At 39.9% G+C, this 25,971-nt stretch overlaps 2 protein-coding genes across 6 annotated transcripts; one reads left to right on the forward strand and one right to left on the reverse strand.

Annotated features, from left to right (window-relative positions):
* Positions 1 to 523: 523 nt before the first annotated feature.
* Positions 524 to 9,480, reverse strand: pelo (pelota mRNA surveillance and ribosome rescue factor). Its single transcript, XM_061230809.1, has 13 exons — positions 9,281 to 9,480; positions 8,624 to 8,716; positions 8,262 to 8,412; positions 7,654 to 7,744; positions 7,244 to 7,407; positions 7,014 to 7,074; positions 6,444 to 6,605; positions 6,297 to 6,343; positions 4,625 to 4,698; positions 4,312 to 4,383; positions 2,920 to 2,994; positions 2,767 to 2,798; positions 524 to 1,185 (listed from the first exon to the last, which is right to left on the reverse strand). The coding sequence occupies exons 1-13, from the start codon at positions 9,319 to 9,321 to the stop codon at positions 1,091 to 1,093; spliced, it is 1,158 nt and encodes a 385-aa protein (XP_061086793.1). The 5' UTR covers positions 9,322 to 9,480; the 3' UTR covers positions 524 to 1,090.
* Positions 9,481 to 10,078: 598 nt separating this feature from the next.
* On the forward strand, positions 10,079 to 24,470 carry LOC133121547 (coronin-1A-like). Of its 5 annotated transcripts, XR_009708014.1 has the most exons (13): positions 10,079 to 10,164; positions 12,586 to 12,789; positions 16,930 to 17,052; positions 17,363 to 17,492; positions 17,848 to 18,029; positions 18,811 to 18,930; positions 19,266 to 19,370; positions 19,582 to 19,727; positions 20,116 to 20,173; positions 20,484 to 20,696; positions 21,478 to 21,579; positions 22,007 to 22,079; positions 22,818 to 24,464. XR_009708014.1 is itself a non-coding variant. In XM_061230797.1 (12 exons), the coding sequence occupies exons 2-11, from the start codon at positions 12,592 to 12,594 to the stop codon at positions 21,571 to 21,573; spliced, it is 1,371 nt and encodes a 456-aa protein (XP_061086781.1). In that variant the 5' UTR covers positions 10,079 to 10,164; positions 12,586 to 12,591; the 3' UTR covers positions 21,574 to 21,579; positions 22,007 to 22,685. The 5 variants fall into 5 exon arrangements, 3 of the variants coding, with proteins under 3 accessions (XP_061086781.1, XP_061086780.1, XP_061086782.1); XR_009708015.1 differs by lacking the exon at positions 20,484 to 20,696 and having other exon boundaries at positions 22,818 to 24,470; XM_061230797.1 differs by lacking the exon at positions 22,818 to 24,464 and having other exon boundaries at positions 22,007 to 22,685.
* The last annotated feature ends 1,501 nt before the right edge of the window (positions 24,471 to 25,971 follow it).

A 25,971-nucleotide genomic window follows, 5' to 3' on the forward strand; every position in this document is an offset into this window, starting at 1 on the left:
GCCTTTGGTTGTAACAGTATCCCTCCTCACACCGAAAAGCATGTCCGAAACACATTTTAGATCCTGCATAGTGTGCCTTTAAGGTAAATATTAGATTATTATATGGAATACTTAATTGATGATTTAATGTGATAAACACTAATACATTCACATTTAGTTAAACTGCATTAATTATTTAGCTGACACAAAGTGAATTACAGTTGATTTGACTAAGCAGGGGCCAATCATTCTGGAGCAATTTGGGGTTAAGGACCTTGTCAAGGGCCCAGGAGCTGCACTGATCTTATGGTGGTTACACTAGGGCTTGAATCACCAACCTTCCCAGGTCCTAGCTCAGCCACTTGGCAATGGGCAAGAAAATAGCTGCATTGTATGTAGGAATGTACATGATCTGCAGTTTAACTGACCCCAGTTCACTGCCTTATACTGCTTATAGCGTCTCTCTGAAAAACAAGTAACATTCAAAAGCTGTATCAGAAATATGAATTGTTACATCAACAACAAATAAAGATTTACACAGACATGCAATAATACATATTTATTTTCATTAAATATCTCATTTGACAAAGTTTATCCTTATTAAACCATTGCCATTATGAATTATTTGTGCATGTTTGGTATAAACTTGGCACTAAGGAACAGAAGTCAGCCAGCCTTACTGCATAACAGGTTTGATTCATGTTGACATTTACAGGACAAAGGTGCAAGGTGCAACAAATTCTTGCAACCACTGTGCTCATCAATAGTTACTGAAGGCACTCAGTTTTAGTAAGTTCTACACAGGAGCTGTGAAGTAAACCAGCTATGCAGTGGGACTTCTTCAGCCAATCAGTTCAAATGCCCCTCTACTCCAACACTACACACTGTGAGTTACTGTATGTCCCTGATCCCACCCATGCCCAATGCTGCATCCATCTTAGTGTAAGGGTCGTCTACAGTATCTTTCCAAATACATAATTAGTCAGCGCCTTTATGTGTTACCAGTATATACCTTCCTTTATGCATGTGTGAACAGTTGACACATTTTTCTGCCTGTATGTTATTGTCCTCTGAGAGGAATGCAGTTAAGTCTGATATGTGTATGATGCAATTATTCCTCATCCGAGCTGCTGTCCTCCTCAGGCTCAGAGAGGTCAGCAATGGGGAAGCGCAGGATAGCTGCCAGGCCACTGAGCTGGTTCAGCTCTGACAGACAGACAAACAGAAAAACAGACAGAGACAGACAGAGATAGACAGATAGAGAGAGAGAGAGAGAGAGCTATTATACATATGCAGCTGGGAAGTAAATACATTTAAGTGAAAACTTAAAGAGAGCTTTCTACAAGACTGATAATCAACATTTGGTTCAAAATAAACAGCCCAATTATGAAACTTATATAAAATGGGATTTAAGTACAGGCCCACTCTGAATAGTCAGAAAATTAGTTCAGGAGGGGCGCCCAGTTATGGAAGCATATCGCAGCAATGTAATTATATATTTTAATAAAAAATTTCCCACTCACATTTTGTGTGAAACTTGAAATTAAAATGTAAATTGCCATTTCATGTAGTATTGAATTGGGATTTTCACACTATAAAGAGCAAAATTCAGTTATCCAAATGTACAAAGGGACACTGTAATGTGACACAGGAAACAGGCAAAATAGCACTCTCCTCCAAGCCTAATACATCGTCAAGATATGGGCAAAATATTCCAGGTGCAAACTGCAAAATGCAGTGGCAGACTTTTTCATTAGCATAGAAGGAGGTTCAAATGTTTTAGTTTTTTTTACCTTTATGTAATCACTTACAATATAACACAATGTGAATGTATAGGATTTCTGACTTCTGGCTTTAAAAGGTAATCAACCAAATGGTAAAACCTATCAGAGGTGGCAACATGGGGGTGGGGGACAACATGTTTACCATTTGCTTGATTATCTTTTAAAGCCACATTATGTTTTTGCTTGACACCTTACATTGGTAGCAGCAAAGAAGCTAAGCTTTTAATAGATAAAAGTTAACTATATGAAGTAGTTAGCTAAAATTGCATGACACTGTCTCAAAAAAGTGAAACAGCGACATTAAAATTTTTGCATTAAAACACCAGTGCACGTTAACTATAGACAGTAACCAATAAACAAAGTATGTAATTATAAATAGTATATAAAATAAATTGCTATTATATTTGTACTACCCATTATATATTGAATATATTTTGCATTGAAGGGCAATGGTTTGGTGTAAACCTTGTGTGTTGTGTCCCTGGTTTGGTGCTTTTATAATATTTAGCAAAGCATAAGAAATAAACTTGGGGCTGTTTTTCTGAAGCCAAATAAAATGGCCTACCAATGACACTCGTGCTTACTTTTTTCCCAGGAAAACATTGTAATAAAACTAAAATGGTTTATATTGCATGTATATGTACTTGTATAATCTCACCCAAAGGATGTTCTACAATATTAAATCTAGCTAGCTACCGATCTAACTCCTTAATTCGGAAACAGATCATTTATTAGTTACCTATCTAATGAATGCAAGGAAGATTAGTTATGATAATGATAAAATCACATGATTTAGCACCAAACAGCACCATTAAATGAATGCCATGAAGAGCACGAAATGAGGAAAAATCCACAGTCAATCGGCACACAAAGTGGTCCCCTGGGAGCGAGTTTGAGAACCAACGTTCTATACAGTCACTTTAAAAGTTACAAACATCTGAAAACACCCAATGACCTTTCTGCAATCAGTTTACAGTGTGTGTGTATAAATATATATGCTTACGTTCTCCAGATACATGAAGGCTTGAAAATATTCTGAAAAGAAAAAAAAGAAACTGGCTGTCAGTATAACCTCAACCATCATAAGGTTTTTTAAAATCATTGCATTAAAAACTGCTTGAGTTCTCCTTTCATCCATCCTTAAATCTTTATTTACCTGACGGCCCCCCCATTGTCTTTCACACTGTCAACCAACCGCACATAACGACTTCGAGTTGCTACATCTTGGTGCCTGAGAGAGACAAAAATAAATAACTGCAGCACATTTCCATTGACTTCCACATCTGCACCTCAAGGGTAAAGTCACATATCCTCTGACAAGTAGCCACGATGACATCACCCCCATTCATTTCCAATGAGAGGTAATGTTTTGTGTCCGCAAGGCCTTTTGGGATAGCTGGTGATGCAAGGCAAGCAGGCCAAGTGACAAGGGGCACATATCCCATTACTTTTTTCATTCCCTCACTATGAAAGTAGTCATATTCAGTATTTTGTTGCATATCTTTTGCATTGACTTCCTGATGTCTGTGACCTATCATCAGAGGCTGGATATCTAATTTTCAGGTTGTCCTACAAGCAATACTAAAATTCTTTGCATTTGAATGGATCACTATGGGAATTAGAGGGGGAGGCTAGATTCAGCTGTAAATTATACTGATACAGTATGGAACATATTTTTTGGCTAAATTGTCATCAAGGGTCTAAGGCAGGGGTCTCCAATCTTATCCAGAAAGGGCCGGTGTGTGTGCAGGTTGTTGTTTTAGCACAGGACTAAGACAGCTGATTCTACTCATCTAGGTCTTGATTAAAGACCACGATTAGTTCATTAGTATAATCAGGCGTGTTACTGCTGGGTTAAAACAAAAACCTGCACCCACGCCGGCCCTTTTAGGATAAGATTGGAGACCCCTGGTCTAAGGTATCAAATTAGCCTCAAACCACCTATATGCTGCAAGATATGCAGTATATATGAAAATATTTGTTCCTCCTGAATATATATAACAGAAAAAGTTGTCAGGAGAATTCAGTACTCCTGTGGTTTAAAGATGTGATGCTAAAATTGTCCCCGTTTCAAATGTTCCCCATTCCATAGTTCTGTGAAGGAGGATTAATTATTGCTGTGTCGGGATTTCAAAATACCGTAGCTCTATAATCAACCTTAACTTTCAAAGTGATTAGCCTGTTCCCATTTATTTAACAATCAAGCAATTGATTCGCTCAATAAGTTTGCATTAATGCTCTTTGCATCATAAACTTGCCCTCAAAAAAACTTGCCCCTAAAATCATATAATTATCTACATTCTGCAACATGATGAGAAGAAAACTCAGGAGGATGAGTCATCTGTTTAGGTTAGTGAAGGTTCTTTCAACATCCGGAGCTACACCACTGCTATTGATATAGGCTACATTTAAGAACACAAACACACCAACAAGCGACTGATTGAGGGAGGCGAGAGCGATCAAAGGCAACGTGATGTCATTGGAGGATGCGTGGGTTTACCTCTGATTTTAAGACAAAGGACCGGACAAAGGAGCGGAGCACACTCACCTGAAAAGCTCATCACTAATCAATAAGATGTCAACAGCCATCACCTCATTGGCCTTCTCCACATGTGCCAGTCTGTAGTTAAATACACAAATGTATTTAATGGTTTAGAAAGTCCTGGAATGAAGTCCTCATTGATGTAATTTGCCAAAATGTATATCGTGCAGTTGAAATTGTACTTACCTCTAGGGACTTTCAGCGAACTTATCCCTGGTTATGGGTATGCACTTTGTTGTACGTCGCTCTGGATAAGAGCGTCTGCCAAATGCCAATAATGTAATGTAATGTAATGTTTTAGCCTGCATGTGTTACTTACCCATAAAATGCTCTGTCTGGCTCATGTTGTAGCATCTTGTAGAAATCCTCCAGAGCTTTGACCTCTCCGGCAGCCTATGAAACAAAGATATAACCCAGAATATAAAATGAATCCCAGTCCTGAATAGTGACTGGCCAGCCAGCCTTCCTCGCAGTGCCAAGGGCTGTCCCTTTGCTCAAGCCCCCTAGTGGTCAGGATGCCAAAGACCTGCTCAACTCAGACATTCAGTACTTCTGCAACCAACCGACACTGCAGTCCGTAAGTACTTGGACAATCACACAATTCTTGTAGTTTTGGCTCTGTTCTCCAGCACATTGGATTTGAAATTAAGCAATGAGTGAGGTTAAAGTGCAGACTGTCAGCAGGCATGGATTTGTCAGTGATCATTATGCTAATGGTGCTAAGAAGTACTCTGACTAAAAGAGTCTGCTGACTTAGGCACTACTTAGCAAACTGTAACCTGGCCATCCTGTTTCCCGTTTGCAGGCTCTCAGTATTTCAAACTAAATGATAATGATAATGTTAAACTTCATTTTTGCATTATCACCAAGATAATTGCATTAGTACACACTTTATTACTACCTAAACTCATCTTAATGATGTTCCAAACAGTTTATTTTGGTAACCCAATTGTTTAGCTTTTTTTTTTTGTTTTTTTTTTTCTCAGCCTCATAATGGCTTTCTTTCTTTCTGTCGTTGGCACAACTCTGGGCCTCATATTGACAAATGCCAATAACACTCCAAAGGCAATCAAAAGCCTGGATTCAAGACTAGATGCTGAATACCTGCACCATGGAAGTGATTAAATATACCTGACTATTCAGAAGCAGCTGAGAAGACAACCATTCAATTACTTTTGGTCCCCTAAAATTGGAGGGACTATGTATAAAAAGGGATGCGATTGCTACGTGTAACCCCAAATACGCATTGTCGGGGAAGCGAGGATTAATTAGAATGTGTTAAAAGTGGCAACTTATGAATCCAGCTATTTTAATAGTCAACACCCTCTGAATAGTGAACACAAATGTGTCAACAGTTAAAACACCTAATTTAACCAACAGGTAAAATATGTTAATTTGATTTAATTTGGTCATTATTAGATTTATCAATTAAATCACCAAATTCAGTTATATGCAGAGCAACCTGTCGGATCAACCTTTATCAAAATTCATTTGCAACCAGGTGAAAATCAAGAGATTTATTTAGTTACGAAGAAACACACACACACACACAATGGTCTTTTTGAATGGTGAATTAGGAATTAGTTCCCAGACAGCATGTACATTCCCTGAAATTAAAGGGGACAGTCTGCAATTTAACCTCACATTTATTGTTTCAAATCCAATGTGCTAGATTATACAGGCAAAAAACTGAAATTGTACCAACTGTCCCAATACATATGGACTGCACTGTATTTTCCCCCTTCCTGATTTCTTCTATTATTTCATATTTGTCACACTGAATTGTTTCAGATCTTTAGACAAATTAATATTAGACAATGGGAACCTGCGCAAACATAAAACAAATGTATTTGATGAAAAAAGGTATCAAATCACACCCAAATCACACCCAAATCACCCCTGTGGAAAAAGCAATTGCCCCCTTGAATAACTGGTCGCACCACCTTTAGCAGCAAAAATGCTTCCAAGCGCTTCCTATAAGAAACCCTTACCTTGGTATCGGACAGTCTGCTTGTGACAGTTGGGTCAGACAAAATTTCTGAAGACACACATATGCAGTCCGTTAACATTACTCTGCTTCAATATCCATACATTCAATTTTGGATGCTTGCTCCTTAAACTCATCTCTTTTCTGTTACCTTTTAGAGAATACTTGTGTCCTGAGGAGGAGTGAACCAGCATGAACTTGGGCCTGTTCTCCAGCAGGACCTTGGAGTCCTGCCGCACTGCTTCCCGGAACAAGTAACTGATAAACTGGTCCTTCACAAAACCTGGACTTGCCACCAGCATACATTTCACAACTGAGATTTGGGAAAAGAAACAACAGTTGATCAATGACTAGAGTAGACGTATCAGAGAGAAAACTATCACCTGACCCTGCCAGAAAGCAACAATAAATGGGCCCACCATCCTAACCTGGCCTCTGAGCTGAGTTCTGTCATCCCAGTCAGCTGGTGTTGGCTGAAAACTGCTGCAAGGGCAAACTGTCTATGAGAGCTCTGTGGATACACAACTGGAGTGACTGTCTTAAAGTCTCATCTTATCCACTACCCCCTTTTCCTAGCACTAGCATCCTAGCATTCCACCTCAGCAGCTAAACCCTGAAGTCCAAGAGTGCTATACGGCCTTTGCCTTCATCAGCAGAAGCCCACTGAAGAAAAGAGGAACAGACCACTAAAAAACAGAAGAAAAAGATTAGTCTGCCTTACCATCAAAGTTGATATGTCTGAGAATCGCCTGCATCACTGCCTCATAGAACCTCTCCAAAGCCTGAAAGGACCAAATGAACACTGACAAATCATTTCAAAAACATAAGCACTCAAAATCCCACCTGTCTCACCTGTTCGTAATATCTTAGTAATATGCTAATGGTAATACTAATTCCAACCCCTCACTTTGACTGATATAACCCGAATGGCACGTCAGGCATTGCAATCACCTTGTCATGTTGAGTGCAGCTTCCCCTCCTCTTGCGGGGAATGGTCACTTCAACCTTAGCCCTAAGCAGCGTCATGGCAGGGGTGACCAGGACCACATTGGCCAGGCCCTCCTGCATCACCACTGCCGCCACGTCCGCTTTCTGAGCCGGATCACAAGCCTGCTCTGAGGGAAGGGTACATACAGCGGTCTCAATCTTCATAGCTTGTACACTAGGGAATACCAGAAGTTATTTTCTATGCACTAGCTCTAAAGTACCCATCTTGCAGCAGCAATATCCTGCTATAGCCATCATTTGTCAAATTCACTTAATGAAATAGGATTTTATACTGCACCCACATCACTCCCACTGGACACAATACATCCGACCTTAACATAAACACTTGACATATGAAGGTTACCCAGACCTACCTATCCTGTCAAGCACAATGCTGTCCCAGTTTTTCTTGGCAAGAGTGAACTTCCGGTTGAGCTCCAGCTCAATGGTGTGATAGGCACCCATCTGTGAAAAAGGAAAATATAGTGAGCCCTTTTCCTTGCATGTGAAGCTGGACCAAAGCTACAACATATGAAGGTTGAAAGTCTATTAATGTAACATTGATGTCAGAAATCTATTTGCGCATTGATAATGCTGGAACTGTGTTGGATCCAGTCAGGGCAGTCATTTTAAATACTTTCAAATACACAGCCAATCACTATAGTGCAGTAATAAATCTTCTGTCAACAAAAGAGAGCAAGATGCTTCTAACATTCTTTTTGACTGGGGATTCATCAGCTAGCCACATTGTTATTTGCGTTATGCCATACAGTCAATGGTGTATGTCTCACTCATTTTCTTATGTATGACCATTTTACTTAAATTGCTATAATTTAATATAAAGGCTTGGTACCATACTGACATATTTCCCATCTGGCAAGATGTCATATGACTGTCTTTCTTGTGGTGTGTACTAAACCGCAACTGAGACAGTGTGTGTGAGACAGCCAGTTACACTCCATTCTGTCAGTCCATTTCTGACCTTAACATACTGGTTCTCCTCGAGGTTGGTTCCCTTCACCCTCAATTGGCAGGCCTGAGAGTCAAAGTCAATGGTCTCCACACACAATGTCAATGTGGTGCGAACCCTGGAGCTGCCAACACTGCCCGTGGATGACTCTGTCTGTACCTTCCTGAAATAAGCAAAAACATTACTGTCCTGTGGCCAGAGAATGTGCAATGGCTAAGGAGTGAGAGTGAGAGTGAGAGAAAGAGCAAGAGAGAAACAGAAATAAACATATATGCCCACAGCACTAAGTAAAGTAATGCAAACGAGAGGAGTACAGGCAAAATGTTGGCTGACAGACACACACACAAATCACCAGTAACTGATGCAAGTATCACCTTATGGTGGAGGCTCTCAGGCTGTCTCCCACCTGCAGGAGGTTGTAGGTATGCCACATGTCCTCGGCCTCCTCTGGCATTAGGGTCACTTGACTAAGAGGGAAGCATTAAAGGACACAGTAAACAAGCTGATGGGTTTGCTACAGGTCTATTGAAACTGTGAGAGAAAATAGACAAATACAATGCAGACATCGCAGGATATATTCCAGTTTCATAAATATGACAGTCATGCAATATTGTGTTACGCGTTGGCATAGGTGAAAAGTTTGTATATACTTTTCCGTTTATTGGCTAATGTGTTCTTTTAATGCATGTATACTGTGTGTAATGCACCAATTACAAATGGCCAATAAACTTTGAACCAGAGCTAAATGGTTGCCCACATAGCTAGGTAACAAGCTGTCAAAATATTCCTTGCCAAGATACTACTGTAGCTAGCTAGATTTCGATGTTCAATGAAACATCAACACGCAACGCATGTATATTTACATTATATCGTTGTATTATTGTTCAATACGTTTTATTTATTTAATAATCAGTGCATAATTATTTGTGGTCAACCCATCAACACTAGTTAACGCTAATTTAGAGGCAGCTAAGTTAGCTAATGTTATTTAACGTTACTCGTTTAACAGTCGCTTGGTTTCAACCACTTACCCAGCGTTATCTTTCTCTATATCTTTATGGAGTAACTTCATATTGCAATAGCCTTGCTGTTACAGTGGCGGATGTGTTCTTTCTTGTTTAAATGCGTTATTTAAAAGATTTATAAATGGTCTGTACTTCTGTTGCAGGGCGAATAAAACAAACCATACTGTACTTTCGCTATGGAATGAATCACTCCACTCAACGTCGCACATACATCGCGTCATTCCGCCCCACACAAACCGGGTAACTTGAGGTACAGACTTTGCAGATGGTGTCATTTCCGTTTACTTCAACAATGCAGCGCCACCTTTGTACGTGTGATTATTTCAATAATAATAATAATAATAATAATAATAATAATAATAATAATAATAATAATAATAATAAAAAGAAACCTACATATGTATATTGTAACGGATAAAGGGAGATTCATTTCAATATAATAAATCAATTCAAATTGGTTTAGTGAGCTGCAGCAAAGTGTTATTTTTTAAATTTAAGTTATCTAAGTTTATGTAAGTATCTTGGCAGAGCAATTAAGTTAGAACAAAATCTGTACGTCTCTTTGTATTGTGGTGTTTTGTTGTGTTCTTTTCCATTTATGTATTTTGCTTGGTTATTTATTCGTTAAATAAACTGAACAGAGTCTAACTAAATAACTACATTAGGATATATACATTATGATATACTAATGCTCTATTACTCTCCAAATGTGTCTATACTCTATTTTATGATTTTGTAACTTCTTAGAAAATAAGCGACAGAAAAAAGACACTCCCACTCATTCTTTACTTCCTCCATCACTTGAAAGGACTCCTCTGGAGCCTTGTTCAAACGGTTCGTTCTCCGCTGACGAAGTCCACCAAAATCCGGATCAGTTCACCTATTTACAGGTAGTGGATCATTTTACCCATAAAATTACTCTGACACTGCAATATCTTATTACAGCCAATCCACTATAGATAGCCTATAGACATACAAGTTCTACGTTATTTAGTTGAATATAGACCAGCGCAGCATTTGGAAAATTGTTTTGTCTCTATCGCTAATTTAATGTGGATAGGCTATGTTTCTCTTAAATTTCAGGCAATATTGTTGGTTACATTAATACAGTCACCTTTTTGAAATCGAAATCAGTTTTATTCACATTTGCTGTTTATTCAAGCAATAACTGGTTAGTTCAGTGTACTGTAGACTTGGGGAAATAGTGGAAAAAGTCCACTGAAAATTTATTGGAAGGTTAGCCTACATTTACTGTATATTCAAAATGTACTGTATCCTTATATAATAATATAGGTTTTTTTTTTACCAGCCTAAAATAATAACCTGGTTTTTTGACCAGCCTGGTAATTTTAATCACCAGTGTCCGTTATTCGAAAACGCAGTTTTAGCAGTCTAAATTGCTGCTAGTTTAATATACTTTCAAGATGGATTACGAGACCAGTTCCTTGTCCCCACTACCGCTACCAACAGGTCAAATCTGACGTTAAAGGTGTGGCTGCTGTAAACCAATACATTTGAGGGCAAATATCCATATATCTGCAATGCTTTGTTTTTGTATTGATGCCAAACTTGGTACCTTTCTTTGCCAGGGGGCCTAAGGGATACATACCAAGTTGAAATGAAATCTGACCACTCGGGAGTGCTATACCAAAAGAAAATGTGTATGTCAATATGTGCACTCTATAATTGAAGCAGATATTTCAACCAAAGTTATTGTGGACGATTGCAGTGACGCATCCTAACTGGGAAATCATATGCTCTAGATGTCAATTAGATTTTCAGCCATCTTGCATTTTGTCAAAAACCCATTTACAGCAGACAACTCCTCTGAGAGCTATCCCTGGTGTAAAGTCCCACTATGACCAGCTTAGAATTACTTTGAGTATGGGTATGGAGCTGGTCTGAACTGGTCAACCAGCTACCAGCTATTTCAAAACCTAGCTTGGGATTTTTTTTTTCAGCAGGGTATCACCCAATTTTACATCTTTGGATTATTGTCCAGGATTGTCAAAAGATAGTTGCTTGGTCAAACAATATGGCCGCTATGTACCAAAGTTTGGCTGTGAAGGTGCCAGAAAGGACAAATGATACATGCGACTGTGCAGTTAATTGCCATTTGCCCAATGCTGCTTGACTCCCTTGATTGCCACTTCGGCCTACTGCATTGTTATTTTAGTTTTGGCAAGGTTTTCACCTTAACTGGTGATAAACACGTACAAATACTGTAAGTGTACCATCTTGAGCAGGCTTAAGCATAATTAAATGTGTTTATGTGTATGTGTATGTAAGGGTATATGTGTATGAGTCTTTTTGTATGTGTAAGTGCTCGTGCTACTTTGAGGGGAAGAAGGTTTGGGAAGTATCCTATTACCTATTATTTCTTTTTTTCTGTCTCCCCTGTGCTTTTTGCATACATGTGTACGTTTGTGCATGTGTGTGCATGCAGGTGTGAGGGTGAGGGGTGTTGATTGTACACTTACACTATATCTTTGATATACAGCAGGAGATTTTAACCTTTTAATGAGCAAAAAACCAACACACAGAAGATCAGTGTTTGCATAGACCCCTTCTGGACAGAATCCAGAAGGCTTGGTTTGGGATTCATTGTCTCTTTAACTTTAAGAACCTATGCACTTGTAAATCGCTTTGGATTAAATGCGTCTGCCAAATGACTAAAATGTAAATGTAAAATGTAAATGTCTCTGTATTTCTATTTAAAACCCTTTTCACCATATGTTTCCATAAATTTTTTCATATCATAATATTATTGCTTTTGTACCATAACATTTCCTCTCTGTCTCCACATAAGGGCAGGAGTTTAAGCAGTGCCACCATTTTGTCACATGCAATCTCTGCAATATAGTATGAGGAAACAATATGTTGATGAAGAAGCTTTTTCTGTTAACCTCATTTGCAATACTGACCACCACTTCCCCACATCACCTGCTCCATATGAAAGGTTGGACTGACAGGTCTCAGTTAGTCAGGAAGTATAAATATTGGTCATTACGTGCTATATTTACTACCTTATTACTCTACAGTGCACGTTAATTGCTTAATCAAAATTCTTAATCAAAACGTGACTAATATGATGGGATATGGAACATCAGGACTTAAATATACAGTATATGCTGATATTTATTTGGAAGCAGCCTAGCAGCCTATACTGTTAAACATGTTCAAGTATTCTGCTGAGAGCAGCAACTGAGACATCATGCTCTGTGTAGTGTAGTGTGTTTATTGTAACACTTTAATTAGTTTCTGCAGTATATTGACCATTTTCCTCCTGCATCCTTTTCTTGTGTCTGCAGACCACAATGGCCAAGCAGGTTGTCAGGGCCAGTAAGTTCCGCCATGTCTTTGGCCAAGCTGTGAAAGCTGACCAGTGCTACGATGACATCAGGATCTCTCAGATGACCTGGGACAGTAACTTCTGCTCTGTCAACCCCAAGTTTGTAGCTGTGATCGTGGATGCCAGTGGTGGAGGTGCTTTCATGGTCCTCCCTCTGAACAAGGTGGGTATAAGATAAGTTACAAAGGGGCAGTTAAATTATGATTATCCTCCCCATAGGCACTCCAACATCACAGTCCTGTGATTGCACAATTGAGTTTATAATTGAGACATTTATGAAAATGTCTCAACTATTTATGGGTTGGTTGATGCCTGCATTGCAATGTCAGCACTATGTTTCGCAGTCTGAAAAGAATCTGCAAAAGATGCAGTTTCTCATGGCACGGAAGCATTCTTTTCACTTCTGTTTTCCGCTTGTCAAAATGTCAGTGCTTTAGTAATTTACCTCTGCCACAAGTGCTCAGAGTGCTGCTGCTGTCAGAAAAAAATTATATTTCATATTTATATAACAGTCCACTGTTGCTTGTGCAAATTTTGTTGAAAACAGGCACCATGTAGCTCTTCAGTGGCTCCCACAGTCAAGGTAAGCAGGGTCTATAGTTGCTTTAGGCCCTGTGACTGGGAGACTGCACAGTATACCCAAATGTACCAGGTGATCCCAAGTTAGTTCAGCTGTTCTCAGAGAGAAAGAGGCAGTACTCCTCTCCTGTCAGTGGAGCTCTCCTAGTTAACAGTGTCTGTAGTTAACAGCCTGCAGTGAAGGACATCAGAGGAGATCACTTGTTTCATTTGGATTGCTCAGGTTCTAGTTCATTTTCACAATAAGGTTTAACTTCAGTTAAAACCAGATAATTGTACAATTTAATGGTGCTAATCCTAATAAAAGTTGCTTATAAAATGAAGATAAAAGCCAACACTTCACAAATTTGCAAGTTTGCCAGTTATGATCAACCATTTAATTTAAATATGTTTGTATTCAGTATTAATTCTTGCCTTGTGGTTGTGCATGACATTTGAATGTGTGAGAAGAGTATTTTTGCTCAGTAAGGAAGTGTGGTTCAGGGTTTCTTTTTTTGCTTGTCATTCTTATTTTGCATTTTGACCATATATGGAGAGCATTGCTGTCACCCTTTCGGGGAGAGTAGAGAAACTGGTGTGCATCTCAAACAGAGAGCAAACGAGAGATGTTTGTTGTATTACAGGTTCTTCTATATGCAGTGAGATCAGTGCAAAAATACTTGATGATGATTCTTGCTGTGAATTTACATTTGCACATGACCGATTTTAATCAAATGTGAACTTTATGTTTGTGTGTATACATTAGCTCCAGAATTATTTGCACCCTTTATAAAAATGGAGACAAAAAGGCTGCATATCATAAACACCATGGATAATGATCTATATTGTATGTTATGACCATGTCCATGGTCCTATTTTCTGTTGTCTTTTTGCTTATGTGATGTTGCTTTTCCAATAGAATCCTCACCGTTGAACTGGAAAGAGACCCACAGCTGAACTTCCAATGAAAGTTAATGAAAATTGTCAGATAATGTTGGCAGTAAAAGGGTAACAGACAAAATAGACAATGAATAGATCCCAATTAATCTTTGTCAGACAGTATAACTCTGTTGGAAGTCACATGTCTAAACCACAAGGGGATGAAAACAAGAAAAGCAGTCAACTCTTTCTAAGTGCTGAACAGTAACTGTACTGTTGGATGGGATGTACGGTTGTTATTTCAAATGTTAGAGAGGAACATGGCTGTCTTGGGATTGGGCTGAGCTTTACCTATATTCAACAAAGAAACTCAGTTTTGAAGGAATATGCTTGCACGTGCCCATATGTACACACACATGCACACACACATACATACACAGACACACATGCACACAAATGCCCACACTCATTCTGCAGGCACAACTCTGAGCTCAATTTTATAAAGGCTGGAGTATCAAAGTTATAGGCAATTAGGGAAAACTCTGGAGGCATAACTATTAAATTGGCATCAGCTGACAGGTCGTTTCATCCTCCCTTTCCTTTTTCATCTGTTCTTTATCTCTTACTCACTCTCTATCTTGTTTTCTTAATGCATACTTACTCATAGTATGTACATGGTACTCAGCTTGCTTTTCTCTTTTCATGTAGGGCCTTTACAATTAGGTTTGTACTGCGTTTCCACCGCTAATGTCAGTGTCCTTTTATGTTAGTGTGTACATAGCAGATATGATCACAGTTCCCTTCCTGAACACTATAGAGATCTTACAATCAAAGTGGTGTTATTATCGATATAGCTTACTCCACCTTTAAAACTAAAGGTTTTGAAACTCCTTTATTGGTAGCTAAGCTGTCACCAGTTAATGATGCTTGAAACATGAGTCAGGTGGATTGAAGCATAGTATCGAAAACTCCCATTAGGGCTTAGAAACGCCAGCAAACATGAACCCCAGGTTCTATAGAGGAAATAGTAATTAGAATGTCTGGCGCATTTTTGTTTTGAACTATTGGATTTGCTGGATACTATGAAACTGTCCACAGGCAGTGAGCATCGACTGTAGAAAACATATGGACCAAGTGTCTGTGAAGTCACCCACTGACTCTCCGCAGGCTTGTGAAAAACATTTTGATACCATGTAAGTGAATTTTTGGGTGCTGCCACATACCAATTGGGGTCAGAGCCCTTATATGGGCATGAATTCTGTTGAGTGTGGCTTGTCCACGAAGTGCGTGAGGTAGAGTGACTCGGCAGTGAAACTGTCCCTGATTTGTCCACAAAATATTTCTATGTTGTCTAACTGCTAATAACAGTTATAATTGGTGCATGAGGACTCATTAGATGAAGAAAAAATTTACAGATTGTGAATTCTTGGACTTAAATTGAATGGGGTGGCTAAAACACCTATGCTGGAGCTAAACACACTGGCGCTAGTGAGCAACATCTCTCAACAAGACCAGGAAATGTGCTTCAGAAACAAAGACCCGTTTTGGCCACTTGGTAATGAGCCTTCACCCTTCAAGGAGGCCCATGTTACACCCCTGTTTATGAAACAGACTCTGGACCTTTCTGCTGACCAAAAATATTGGCAAGCCTCTATTCCCCTTTCTCACCAAAACTTGAGAACATGCAGCATCTAGTCTACACTCTCACTTCCTGTCACAGAATAAAGACTGGCTTTCTGTCTGTCACTCTCTATCATCTTCCCTCTCTTATGCTCTATTCCTTCTGGACCTATCAGGAGCTGGATATAGTCATACCTGGGGGTGACGTTGGCTCAGGTGGTAAGAGCAGTCAGTCATCTGGCAGTTGGATGGTTGCCAGTTAGATACCGCCCTGGGTGTGTTGAAGTGTCCCTGAGTAAGGCATCTAACCCCTGACGAGCTGGTTGGTGTCTTGCATGGCAGCCAATTGCCATTGCTGTGCGTGTCTGAATGGGTGTACAGCACTTTGAATAAAGGCACTATATGAATGCAGACCATTTACCTCCTTTAAGGGTACTGTAGTGTTTCTTGAAATAGTGGCTTGTGTTGTGCAAATGACATCCTACAGGTGTCCCCCAAGGATCTATATCTGTCCCCTCCTCTTTTCCCTTGATATGCAATGTCTTGTGTCTGTCATCTCTCTTCTGGGATCCTCATCTCATTTCTTTGCTGACAAAAGCTTTTCTTCTCTTTCCCTCCATCTGACACTCTGAATATTAGGTTCTCCCCCTCCATTGATACCCTTAAATCTCATATTAAGATGCACCTCTTCTCATTAGCCTATGGGTTTGCGTAAAGTTTGGCCAAATGTATTTTGTCTAGTGATGTGAAATTGTGTGTAATTTCATTTTTAATTTGCACTTTGATCAACATTCTCTTCTTTTGTGAATGTGAAGATAAAGTTGACTTGACTTGACATGACTTTAGCTTAACTGAGCTAAGGCTGAGCCACCCTACATACCTTCCAACTTTTCTCCACACCACAAGATCTTTTCCTTAACCAAAATGCTATGGGAGTGCTCACTCAGAGCTAGTGGTAACCCAAGATGACAAACTTTCCTCGCAGAAGTGAGTTGGGTTTGCAGATTTGTTCTATATATACCCAAAGTATCTACCCCTTCATATTTGCTTGTAGTGTTTAGAAGATTTGGTGTTTTCAAAATTTGCAAACAGCACTAAACGGTGTTTATTCAAGTTTTCTACACACTCTCCGTTGCTTCAATTCCCATCGTGTGAAATCAGTGGTGTCTGTAAAAATTCTGAGGAATTTTTGAGTGTAGTGTCCTGTAATAAGTGATACTTATAATTTCTCCCTTCTCTTCCTCAGTCTGGCCGTATTGACAAGTCATACCCCACTGTCTGTGGACACACTGGCCCGGTGCTAGATATTGAATGGTGTCCCCACAATGACAACATCATCGCCAGTGGTTCAGAGGACTGCAGTGTTATGGTGAGGGTCACCGAATGGAGCTGGGACTGGTAGGATGGATACTTATGTGTGTCACAGGTTTTGGAGCACTGTGTATGATGTGCTGTGTGGATAGTCCATGGTATTGATGAACTGTGTATACTAAGTGGATAGCCAATGGTACTAATAAACTGAATAGAATAAGAGGATAGCCCACATCATTGATATACTGGATGCACTTAGTCGATAGCCCACTGATTGGCTGCATGCAGTGACTATACTTTGTATGAATATGTATCATATCTCTCTCCATCAGTAGTATGCCATCTGTCTGTCACTCCTCCTTCTTTAGATTTGGGAAATTCCAGATGGAGGTCTAATAAAGCCCCTGACAGAGCCAGTGGTCATGCTAGAGGGACATTCCAAAAGAGTTGGCATCCTCAGCTGGCACCCTACTGCCCATAATGTGCTCCTAAGTGCAGGTACGCTACTGCAGCAAATACTACTATTACTAATTGACTACAGTTTCATCTGCTACTGAGTGCAAGAACTGATATGATAATGTACTGACTACATTATCTCTATTAACTCTACCAGACTTCACTGTTACTATAATACAATGATACTACTCTTACTGCCATGGTACTACAACTATTCTCTTGTATTATTGTTACTAATATTAATTTGTATATTACTACACACATACAGTGAGTACTTAATTACCGCACAAGTACTGAACTACTGCAATACAGCTCCTCTCGCTTTTGCTGTGTCACTCTTATTTTGGTTTGTTCACTCCTCTGTGTGTTTGCTAGCTGTTCCTTTCTCTCCCCTCAGCCTGTGACAATGTGGTGATCCTGTGGAACGTGGTGTGTGGAGAGGCAGTGGTGCGGATCGAGTCCCTGCACCCCGACCTCATCTACAGTGCGTGCTGGAACCTGGACGGCTCCCAGATTCTCACCTCCTGCAAAGACAAGATGGTCCGCATCTTGGACCCTCGAAAGGGCACTGTCATTGCTGTCAGTACCTATATCCTCAGACCTCTACACAGTGCACTGTCCGTGAATGAAAAAATGTATGCTTCTTCCCCTTTTTCCCCCAATGCAAAATCAGACTCGCATTGGGCGGCCTGTCGCATAGTGGTTAAGGTACATGACTGGGACCCGCAAGGTCGGTGGTTCGAATCCCGGTGTAGCCACAATAACATCTGCACAGCCATTGGGCCCTTGAGCAAGGCCCTTAACCTTGCATTGCTCCAGGGGAGGATTTTCTCCTGCTTAGTCTAATCAACTGTACATCGCTTTGGATAAGAGCGTCTGCCAAATGCCAATAATGTAATGTAATATAATGCATTGTAACACCCACTGCACCCAAGAGTTCCAAGAATAAAGAAAAGTATGCACTGCTGCTTTTCACACAATGCCAGCTGCTGATTCTTATCACAGTGCAGTTCAGTTGGGCTTGCAGAGACATGAGTCAGAGAAATATGCAACCTGCGCCTCTCAATAGGAACATGTAGGTGCCTGACTGATCAATGGGAATCGCAGGTACATGATGAGATACTGTCATTCTGGCTGGCTGAGACTCTCCCAATCACTAGAGCCGATTGTGCTAGCTGCAGTCATCACTAACTTGGTCTGATTTTAATACCATATTGTGGGGCCCATCGATGCCCATTGAGTCATCCAGCAGCCCCCTCCAATGACATTTTAAGACTGTAATTCAGGCTGGTAGCGTTTTTCTCCCCTCTCTCTCACTCTCTCTTTCTCTCATTGTCTTTTTTTTCCCTTTCTCATGTAGGAGAAGGAAAAGCCCCATGAAGGCTCACGGCCAGTGAGGGCAGTGTATGTGTCTGACGGAAAGATCTTGACCACAGGTTTCAGCCGTATGAGCGAGAGGCAGGTGGCGCTTTGGGACCCGGTGAGTCTCTTCAGCACCTGCTACCAAACCATTACGGACCCTATTTTCTAGGTTCACATCGACATCCAAGTGAATATTTCTGTGATGAAACGTTGAGGAAATGCCATCGCGACATTCAGGTGAAAACCAGAAAAACATTTACTTGAAAAGTGAAAGTTTAATTTAAGGCTGTATCTGGGTAAAACCTGAGCAATATTGGGGTTAACCTATCACATTTTTGTCAAAACCTCTCTCAACTTATACCTAATAAAAGTGTATATGAGAGACACACAGCAGGTATGCCCACCAGTACGTGTGATAATTGTTACTTCATGACAGAAATATGCATTTCACAGAAGAACTTTGGTGAGTCCCTGACCCTGCAGGAATTGGACACAAGCAGCGGGGTGCTCCTGCCTTTCTTTGATCCTGACACAAGCATTGTGTACCTCTGTGGCAAGGTAGGGTCTCACTGTATACAGTGCCATGGAAAAGTATTTGCCTCCTTCCTGATTTCCGCTATTATTGCATATTTGTCAAACTGAATGTTTTTTGAGAAATATATTTTATTTGCGCAGAAACAAAATGCAATATCACATACACAAACTCAAAAACAGTAAGGAGAGGACCAACTGTCTTGACTGATATGTGTATGAACCCTGTCTGTCCCAGGGTGACTGCAGTATCCGGTATTTTGAGGTTACTGATGAGGCACCCTATGTTCACTACCTCTCCATGTACAGCAGCAAGGAGAGCCAAAAGGGCATGGGCTACATGCCCAAAAGGGGACTGGAGGTCAACAAGTGTGAAATTGCCAGGTAAATACCATCATGCTACTGATAGTTATTGTACTACCTTTGCACGGCTAGTTCGTTCGTGAAGCACAGTGCAGTAAAGCGAAGGCCTCACTCGGAAAATCTTTTTGTCATTTTCAGCAAAAAAGTTAAAAGTAATCTTTTATGTCTAAATCTAAGATTAAAATGCTTGTTGAGATTGACTTCTTTTTGGGTTTTTGCAGTGCTCGTGACCAGTTACTCACACTGCAATGCAACTCAAAAAGAAAAAGCTTTTTTCAGCTCGGGGATTTTGCCTTTAGCTGAGAGGGAAAGTGTCTGGGCGAGTGAGAGGCTAGGGTTCAATTCCCACCATGGATTCAACATACGTGTGGTGAATAATCCCTCTAACAATAGTCACACGTCCTGTTAGGTTCTACAAGCTTCACGAGAGGAAGTGTGAGCCCATTGTAATGACTGTTCCCCGCAAGGTAAGGACGTACTCAATATTAGCACTATCAAATGCATTTTTACAGGGTATATATGTATGTCTTTATTGCAGTCAGTAAAGTTATATACGCAAATCAAGTGTGCTGCTGTGTGGCTCATCCTGTTAAGGCACTGGCCCAGTGCATGGGTGGGTCACATGGTATGCTTTCAAATCTGGACCATGCCAGTGCCAATTGTGGCTGGTAGCTCCACAGAGCAATCAGCTCTAACATCACCCAGAGATGGGGCAATTCTCACTAGCAAAGCCTCAAAAAAAGAAATAACCTGGTTTATTTCTTTATATTTCCTCAGTCTGATCTCTTTCAAGAGGATCTGTACCCTGACACAATAGGTCCAGAGCCTTCAGTGGAGGCCTCTGATTGGTTTTCAGGTAAAGAAGGCAAGCCAATTCTAATCTCTCTGAAAGATGGATTTGTGGCAACCAAAACAAAAGAATTCAAAGTTCACAAGAGCCTGATGAGTACCACCACTGCTACCTCTGTGCATCAGCATGGTGACAGCACGGTGAGAGAATGCTTCTACTTTTCTCAGGATACTGCTTTAAGGAGTTGGGTTGGGAATGTGGTCACAACCAATATTCATCGATAGGAGGGCACTGACTAGTACTCAGAAAATATTACTAACAATTTTACGGCAACCACGATTCATACTTTTGGAAGTCCATAGTCAGAACAAAGTAGCAGACCATTCCAAATATATTAGGAAGCTGCTTAAATAGAAATCTAGTATGCTAAATCACTTGTCATTAATTTTGGTTGAATGGTACCTTTGCATATACTGCAGTACTGATAATACTACTGATAGTTAGTGCATGAATACTTTTATTGAAGCACATCCAGTGGGCTGAAGAATTATTGGCACCCTTAATAAAACTGAAGAAAAAAGGCAATAATAAACAGTACAGATAATAATCTATATGTTATGTTCAAATACTGTATATGGAAAACTATTCTCTTATTTCAATACATTTACTCCTGTTTTCTGAAAATGACAGGTGTCAATGTTATCGTAAATAAAATCAAATATAGTGACATTGCCAATACAATTTTACATAATTTAGTTCATCTCTGTCTAAAGGAACTATATTGTGTCATTCCATCACTTTCTGTTTCACCTGATTATAAGAATGAGGTAACAAGCATTCAAAATCCCTGTGTCATTCGTCAGCATGAGAAAAACAAAAGAACTGTTCAGGTTTGCTATCTAAAGAGTTTATTTTATATAAACTTTAAACTGTACTTTGAGGTTGTTAGTACTATTGGACTGTTTTCTCTCTCGCTCTCAGGAAGTGAATTGTCTGCAGGAAGAGTTGCGGAAGCTAAAGGTAGCAGTGGAACAGTTGACTAAAAGAGTGGAATCATTGGAGACCAAGAACTCATGAAGAATGGTGTGTGTGTGTGTGTGTGTGGGGGGGGGGGGGGGGGGGGGGGGGGAGAGTCGCAAAGGGGGGGCTTGTGAGCAAAGAATACATTTGAAAAGAAACAGGTAAAGAAGGATTGCTTTTGCCCCATTTTGGGAAAAATTTTAATATTTTTATAGAGCAAAGAATATTCTTAGAGCTTGAGTTATTAAAAAAGCAAATAACCATTACATTTTTGATATATGTTTTCTTGGTTTATGAAACATGATTGAATAAAATACTTTTGCTATTGCTACTGGATGCAAATGAAGAAATAAATATATGTATAATGTAATGTGAATGTATATTGTATTTAGTTTCTCTCACCAATTTAGTTTCACTCACCACCATGATAACAATGAAAGAAAAACACAAAAATAGTGAAGTGAATTTAAATTTGCATCCACTACCCCAGGAATAAATATACCTGACATAAGCAGCTGAAGATTTAACATGCAAGAAGCATCGTTGAAATGGCTATAGCAAAGGTAAGAAAGAATGGGATTTTCAGCATAAGTACATTTGTTTTTAAGGATTATGTTGATTATTAATGGTTTTTTATTCACCATACATTTGTTAAACAAATAAAGAAAAACTCCCACAATACGGATTTATCTTACACAACAGATGTATTATACATAGACGAGGCTATCAAACTACGTCTAATATGATGCAAGTTAAAGCAGTGTATGTGTTTTTTAATTGCATGACAACCACACCAGCAACAAAGCATATATCAGATGTGCAAGGTCTCACCTATACACACTGCTGTTACCATCTTTAATTTAGTATGTGCCATCATTTGAGGATAAGTGGTACAGTAAGTTTGTAGAGAAGACGTCACACAATGTAAAGCAAAAGCTGCCTAACCGATTTCATACATTTTCATCATATTTTGACAAATGTTGACTCTAATCAGTGCAAATTGTAACATACCTGAACACCAATACAGTTGGATAGATAGCTACTTTTCTGCTGGTTAAATAGCTGTGCTGTGCATGTCATTTGATTCTTAACGTTGATAACCGAGGGGACTAAATGAGATCTGGAATCGGTTTCTGATTTAAATTGTGACAACCATTTGTCTCTCTCTGCACATTATTGGAATAGCAAAGTAAATTCCTTTGTTTTTGCTATACAGTGAAGACAATTGAGTTTCAGGTCAAAAGATGTACATGAAATGGCTGATCTGAATTTCACATTTTATTTCTTGGTATTTTTTTTAGGTGAGCAAAAGTATTGGAACATGTGACTGACAGGTGTTTCTTGTTGCCGAGATGTGTCCTGTTAGACTGTTTGGTTGAACAATAAATAGTTCTGAATGTCTACTCTTGGTTTTAGCCTCGGGTTTTGCCTGTGAAGACTGCATTTTTGTTAGAAAACTTAAAGAGCAGCAATATAGAGGCTATACCACAAGATGCCAACAGTAGTTAGAATGAGTTGGTACTAGATTCATCAGTAGTAAGAATCATTAGGATTTACAGCAATGAGCCACAAAAGTTCTGGAGCAAAGTTTTATAGACTGATGAGACCAGAATGAACCTCTACCAAAGTGATGGAAAGGCCAAAGTGTGGACAAATGCATGGCTGCTTCTGGAGTGGGCTCACTAATCTTTACTGATGATATAACTCATGGCATATAACTCATGAGATGGCAGCAGCAGGATGAATTCAAAAGTCTACAAAAACATTCTGTCTGTCAACTTACAGAGAAATGCGTCCAAACTAATTGGGAGGAACTTCATCATGCAGCAAGCAATGACCGGAAACACACTGGCAACACAACAAAGGGAGAAGAAGGGGAAGGCTTTCGACTGTCCAAGTCAATCACCAGACCTTAACCAAACTGAGCATGCATTTCACCTCCTGAAGAGGAGATTGAAGGGAAAAAAACCCCAAAACAAGCAACAACTGAAAAAGGCTGCAGTAAAAGGCTGGAAAGGCATCACAAAAGAAGAATGCAACAGTTTGGTGATGGCAATGGGTTGCAGGCTTGGTGCAGTTATTGCAAGCAAGGGATACGCTACCAAATATTAAGTGTTATTTACTTAAATACTCTCTGTTCTAATATTTTTGTTCACCTAAAAATTGGGTGTTCTGATTCCAAAGGTGCCATGTTCTACGTATGTGACAAAGTAGGTGAGAACACACCATTTGTCCCCATTGCCATCATCATTGCCATTTGAATTGTTTGTTAGCCATAATTCCATCACTTATTTGCATTATGTTTCATTACAGTTCACATAACATCAGCATCTCTGGGTAAAGGAAAATACTGACAAGTATTATAAGTTTAGTTAATTGTTTCTTGGGTTAGTTCTATGTTTCATAAGTTAATTACGGTCTTCTTTGTTTCCAATCCTAACATACTCACCATGTGGTCCAGAGGCAAAAGGAGGAAGCAGCCAAACACTTCCTGTATTTGTATCCTAGGTGACATCATGAGTGATGTCACGGGACCAGACCAAGTATGGGGGGGGTAGGAAATGTTTAGTAAGTTATGTATGTATATTGATTGTGATTTGTTTATGTGATTACAGATATATGTTATATAGTAAGCCATGTGAACGGTTTCGGTTGGGCTAAATGAGGACAAGGAATGGTTAATAATTGTATCACTTACCTGTGTTCAGGAGAGACACCTGCGGGACTGGTATAACCTAGATTGTCTGGGTTTGGGGTTGATTGAAGGCCTATTTAAAGAGTTGCTGTTTAGCTGCTGGGGAGGTGGGACGTCAGTATGTAGCTGGGTACACGTGATGTTGTTATGGGCTGTTAGTATGATCTGAAGTTTTGTTCAGTTAAGCCAAGTTACTGGTTAATTTCTTCTTCTTTTTTTTTTTTTTGTGTTTTATATATATATTTTTGGTTGCACATGTAGCGGTGCCACTTGTTTTTGTAAATAAACCACCTTTTGTGATGCCGGGACAAGTCTCGGTCGTCTGCCTCCTACCAAACTTCTTGCCACTCTGGTCAGGCTTCCTAACAATGTAGTTTAACACTTAAATACCAGGAAATAAAAATGAAATTCTTTTTATCTCAACCCCTGCTGGCCTGTGCTCTGGGCCACACATGCCATCCACAGCCCATCATAGGTTACCTGCACAGTGGGGTCATCAAACAGCATGTTACGTTTTGCACTGGCTATTTATTGAGAAATTAAACACAGTGAACAGAGGAAAGTTACCAAAGGCGATTTGAAATGTAATAATTCTAATGTAGGGCCCAGGGAAAATATCCATTGATACCACAGTGATGGGACTCACAAGCATGACTGTAGCAATACTTAGTACTAACAGTAGTATTATCAGTGTAGGGGTCCTCGCACGGGCTCCAAATTATGTAGGGTCCTTGCACGGGGCTCCAAATTATGTAGGGTCCTCGCACAGGACGTCAAATAACGTAGGGATTTTACTCTCTACGAAACCGGGGCGCCAGTTAATGTTATGTAGCAGTATAACTGCGAAAAGTAATCAGTCTCATAAAATTACTGTTTTCAGAAATATCTAACCACAAATTTAGTATTTTAATTAATAATTAAAATAACCAATATTAATGATTAAACATACCAATAACCTGAAGGTTGGAAGTTCTTCGAAAGACTGCTTTAACTCGGCTCTCATGTCTATGTGATTCCAAAACGGACACCGGGGTTTAATAAAATATATTTATTAAACAAACGTAAAACACAGAACAGAAACTAACGGGAAGTTAGTAAGGAAATTTAGTTCGGTATGTGTGTGTGCGTGTGTGTGGCGCGCGCAAGCGCGCGTGTCGCTTTAACAAAGGAAAGGTAAAAGTGGGAGTAGCTAGCTTGGGTAAGCTAGAGTTCTGGGTGTGTTAGTTATTGTTAGCTGTGAGAAGACTACTTGCGTAGTTTACTCTATATATGCGCAAAAGACGGCAAATCAATTCACGTACATATATAGCTAACAAAATACATTCCAATGATAAGACGGCAAATATGGAAACACAGATTCACAAAAACAGTTAAGACTAAACTAAACACTGGCTATGCCTGAATGTTTGTTCTCTTACTGAGTCCATACGCATTGGATCCAAAAGACGTGGTGTCCTTGTAGGAGCCGCGATGGTGCTGTGAATGTGTGCCCTGGAGAGATGCGCAGGCTGGGGCGTCTTAGCCGCGCGTTGTCGTCTGGTCCGCTTGGTTGCTGGAAGGATGTTCGTTGGTCCCTTTTCCGGGTGGAAAAGTTTGTTGCTGTTGTTCTTTGGTGAGCTTTTCAGGGGTAAACTGATGTAGCGTTCCGCGTACACCAGTTTCTACTCGCTATAGGCCACGAAGTTACCGCGAGGTAACTGGGTGTGTCAGTAGGCCTGGTAGTGCGCTGTGCAGCATTCAGCCTCTGTCCGAGTCTCGGA

Source organism: Conger conger, chromosome 2 (genome assembly GCF_963514075.1).
Source record: "Conger conger chromosome 2, fConCon1.1, whole genome shotgun sequence".
Taxonomy (NCBI): domain Eukaryota; kingdom Metazoa; phylum Chordata; class Actinopteri; order Anguilliformes; family Congridae; genus Conger; species Conger conger.

Excerpts from the sequence above, each read along its gene's own strand:
- pelo (XM_061230809.1), bottom strand. The coding sequence starts at position 9,321 with ATGAAGTTACTCCATAAAGATATAGAGAAAGATAACGCTGG. Across the intron at positions 7,745-8,261 it reads AGGAGAACCAGTATGTTAAG|ATGGGTGCCTATCACACCAT; the intron begins GTCAGAAATGGA and ends CCTTTTTCACAG. Across the intron at positions 6,606-7,013 it reads CAGACATATCAACTTTGATG|TTGTGAAATGTATGCTGGTG; the intron begins GTAAGGCAGACT and ends CCCAAATCTCAG.
- LOC133121547 (XM_061230797.1), top strand. The coding sequence starts at position 12,592 with ATGGCCAAGCAGGTTGTCAGGGCCAGTAAGTTCCGCCATGTCTTTGGC. Across the intron at positions 12,790-16,929 it reads TGGTCCTCCCTCTGAACAAG|TCTGGCCGTATTGACAAGTC; the intron begins GTGGGTATAAGA and ends TCTCTTCCTCAG. Across the intron at positions 18,030-18,810 it reads GAAAGGGCACTGTCATTGCT|GAGAAGGAAAAGCCCCATGA; the intron begins GTCAGTACCTAT and ends TTTCTCATGTAG.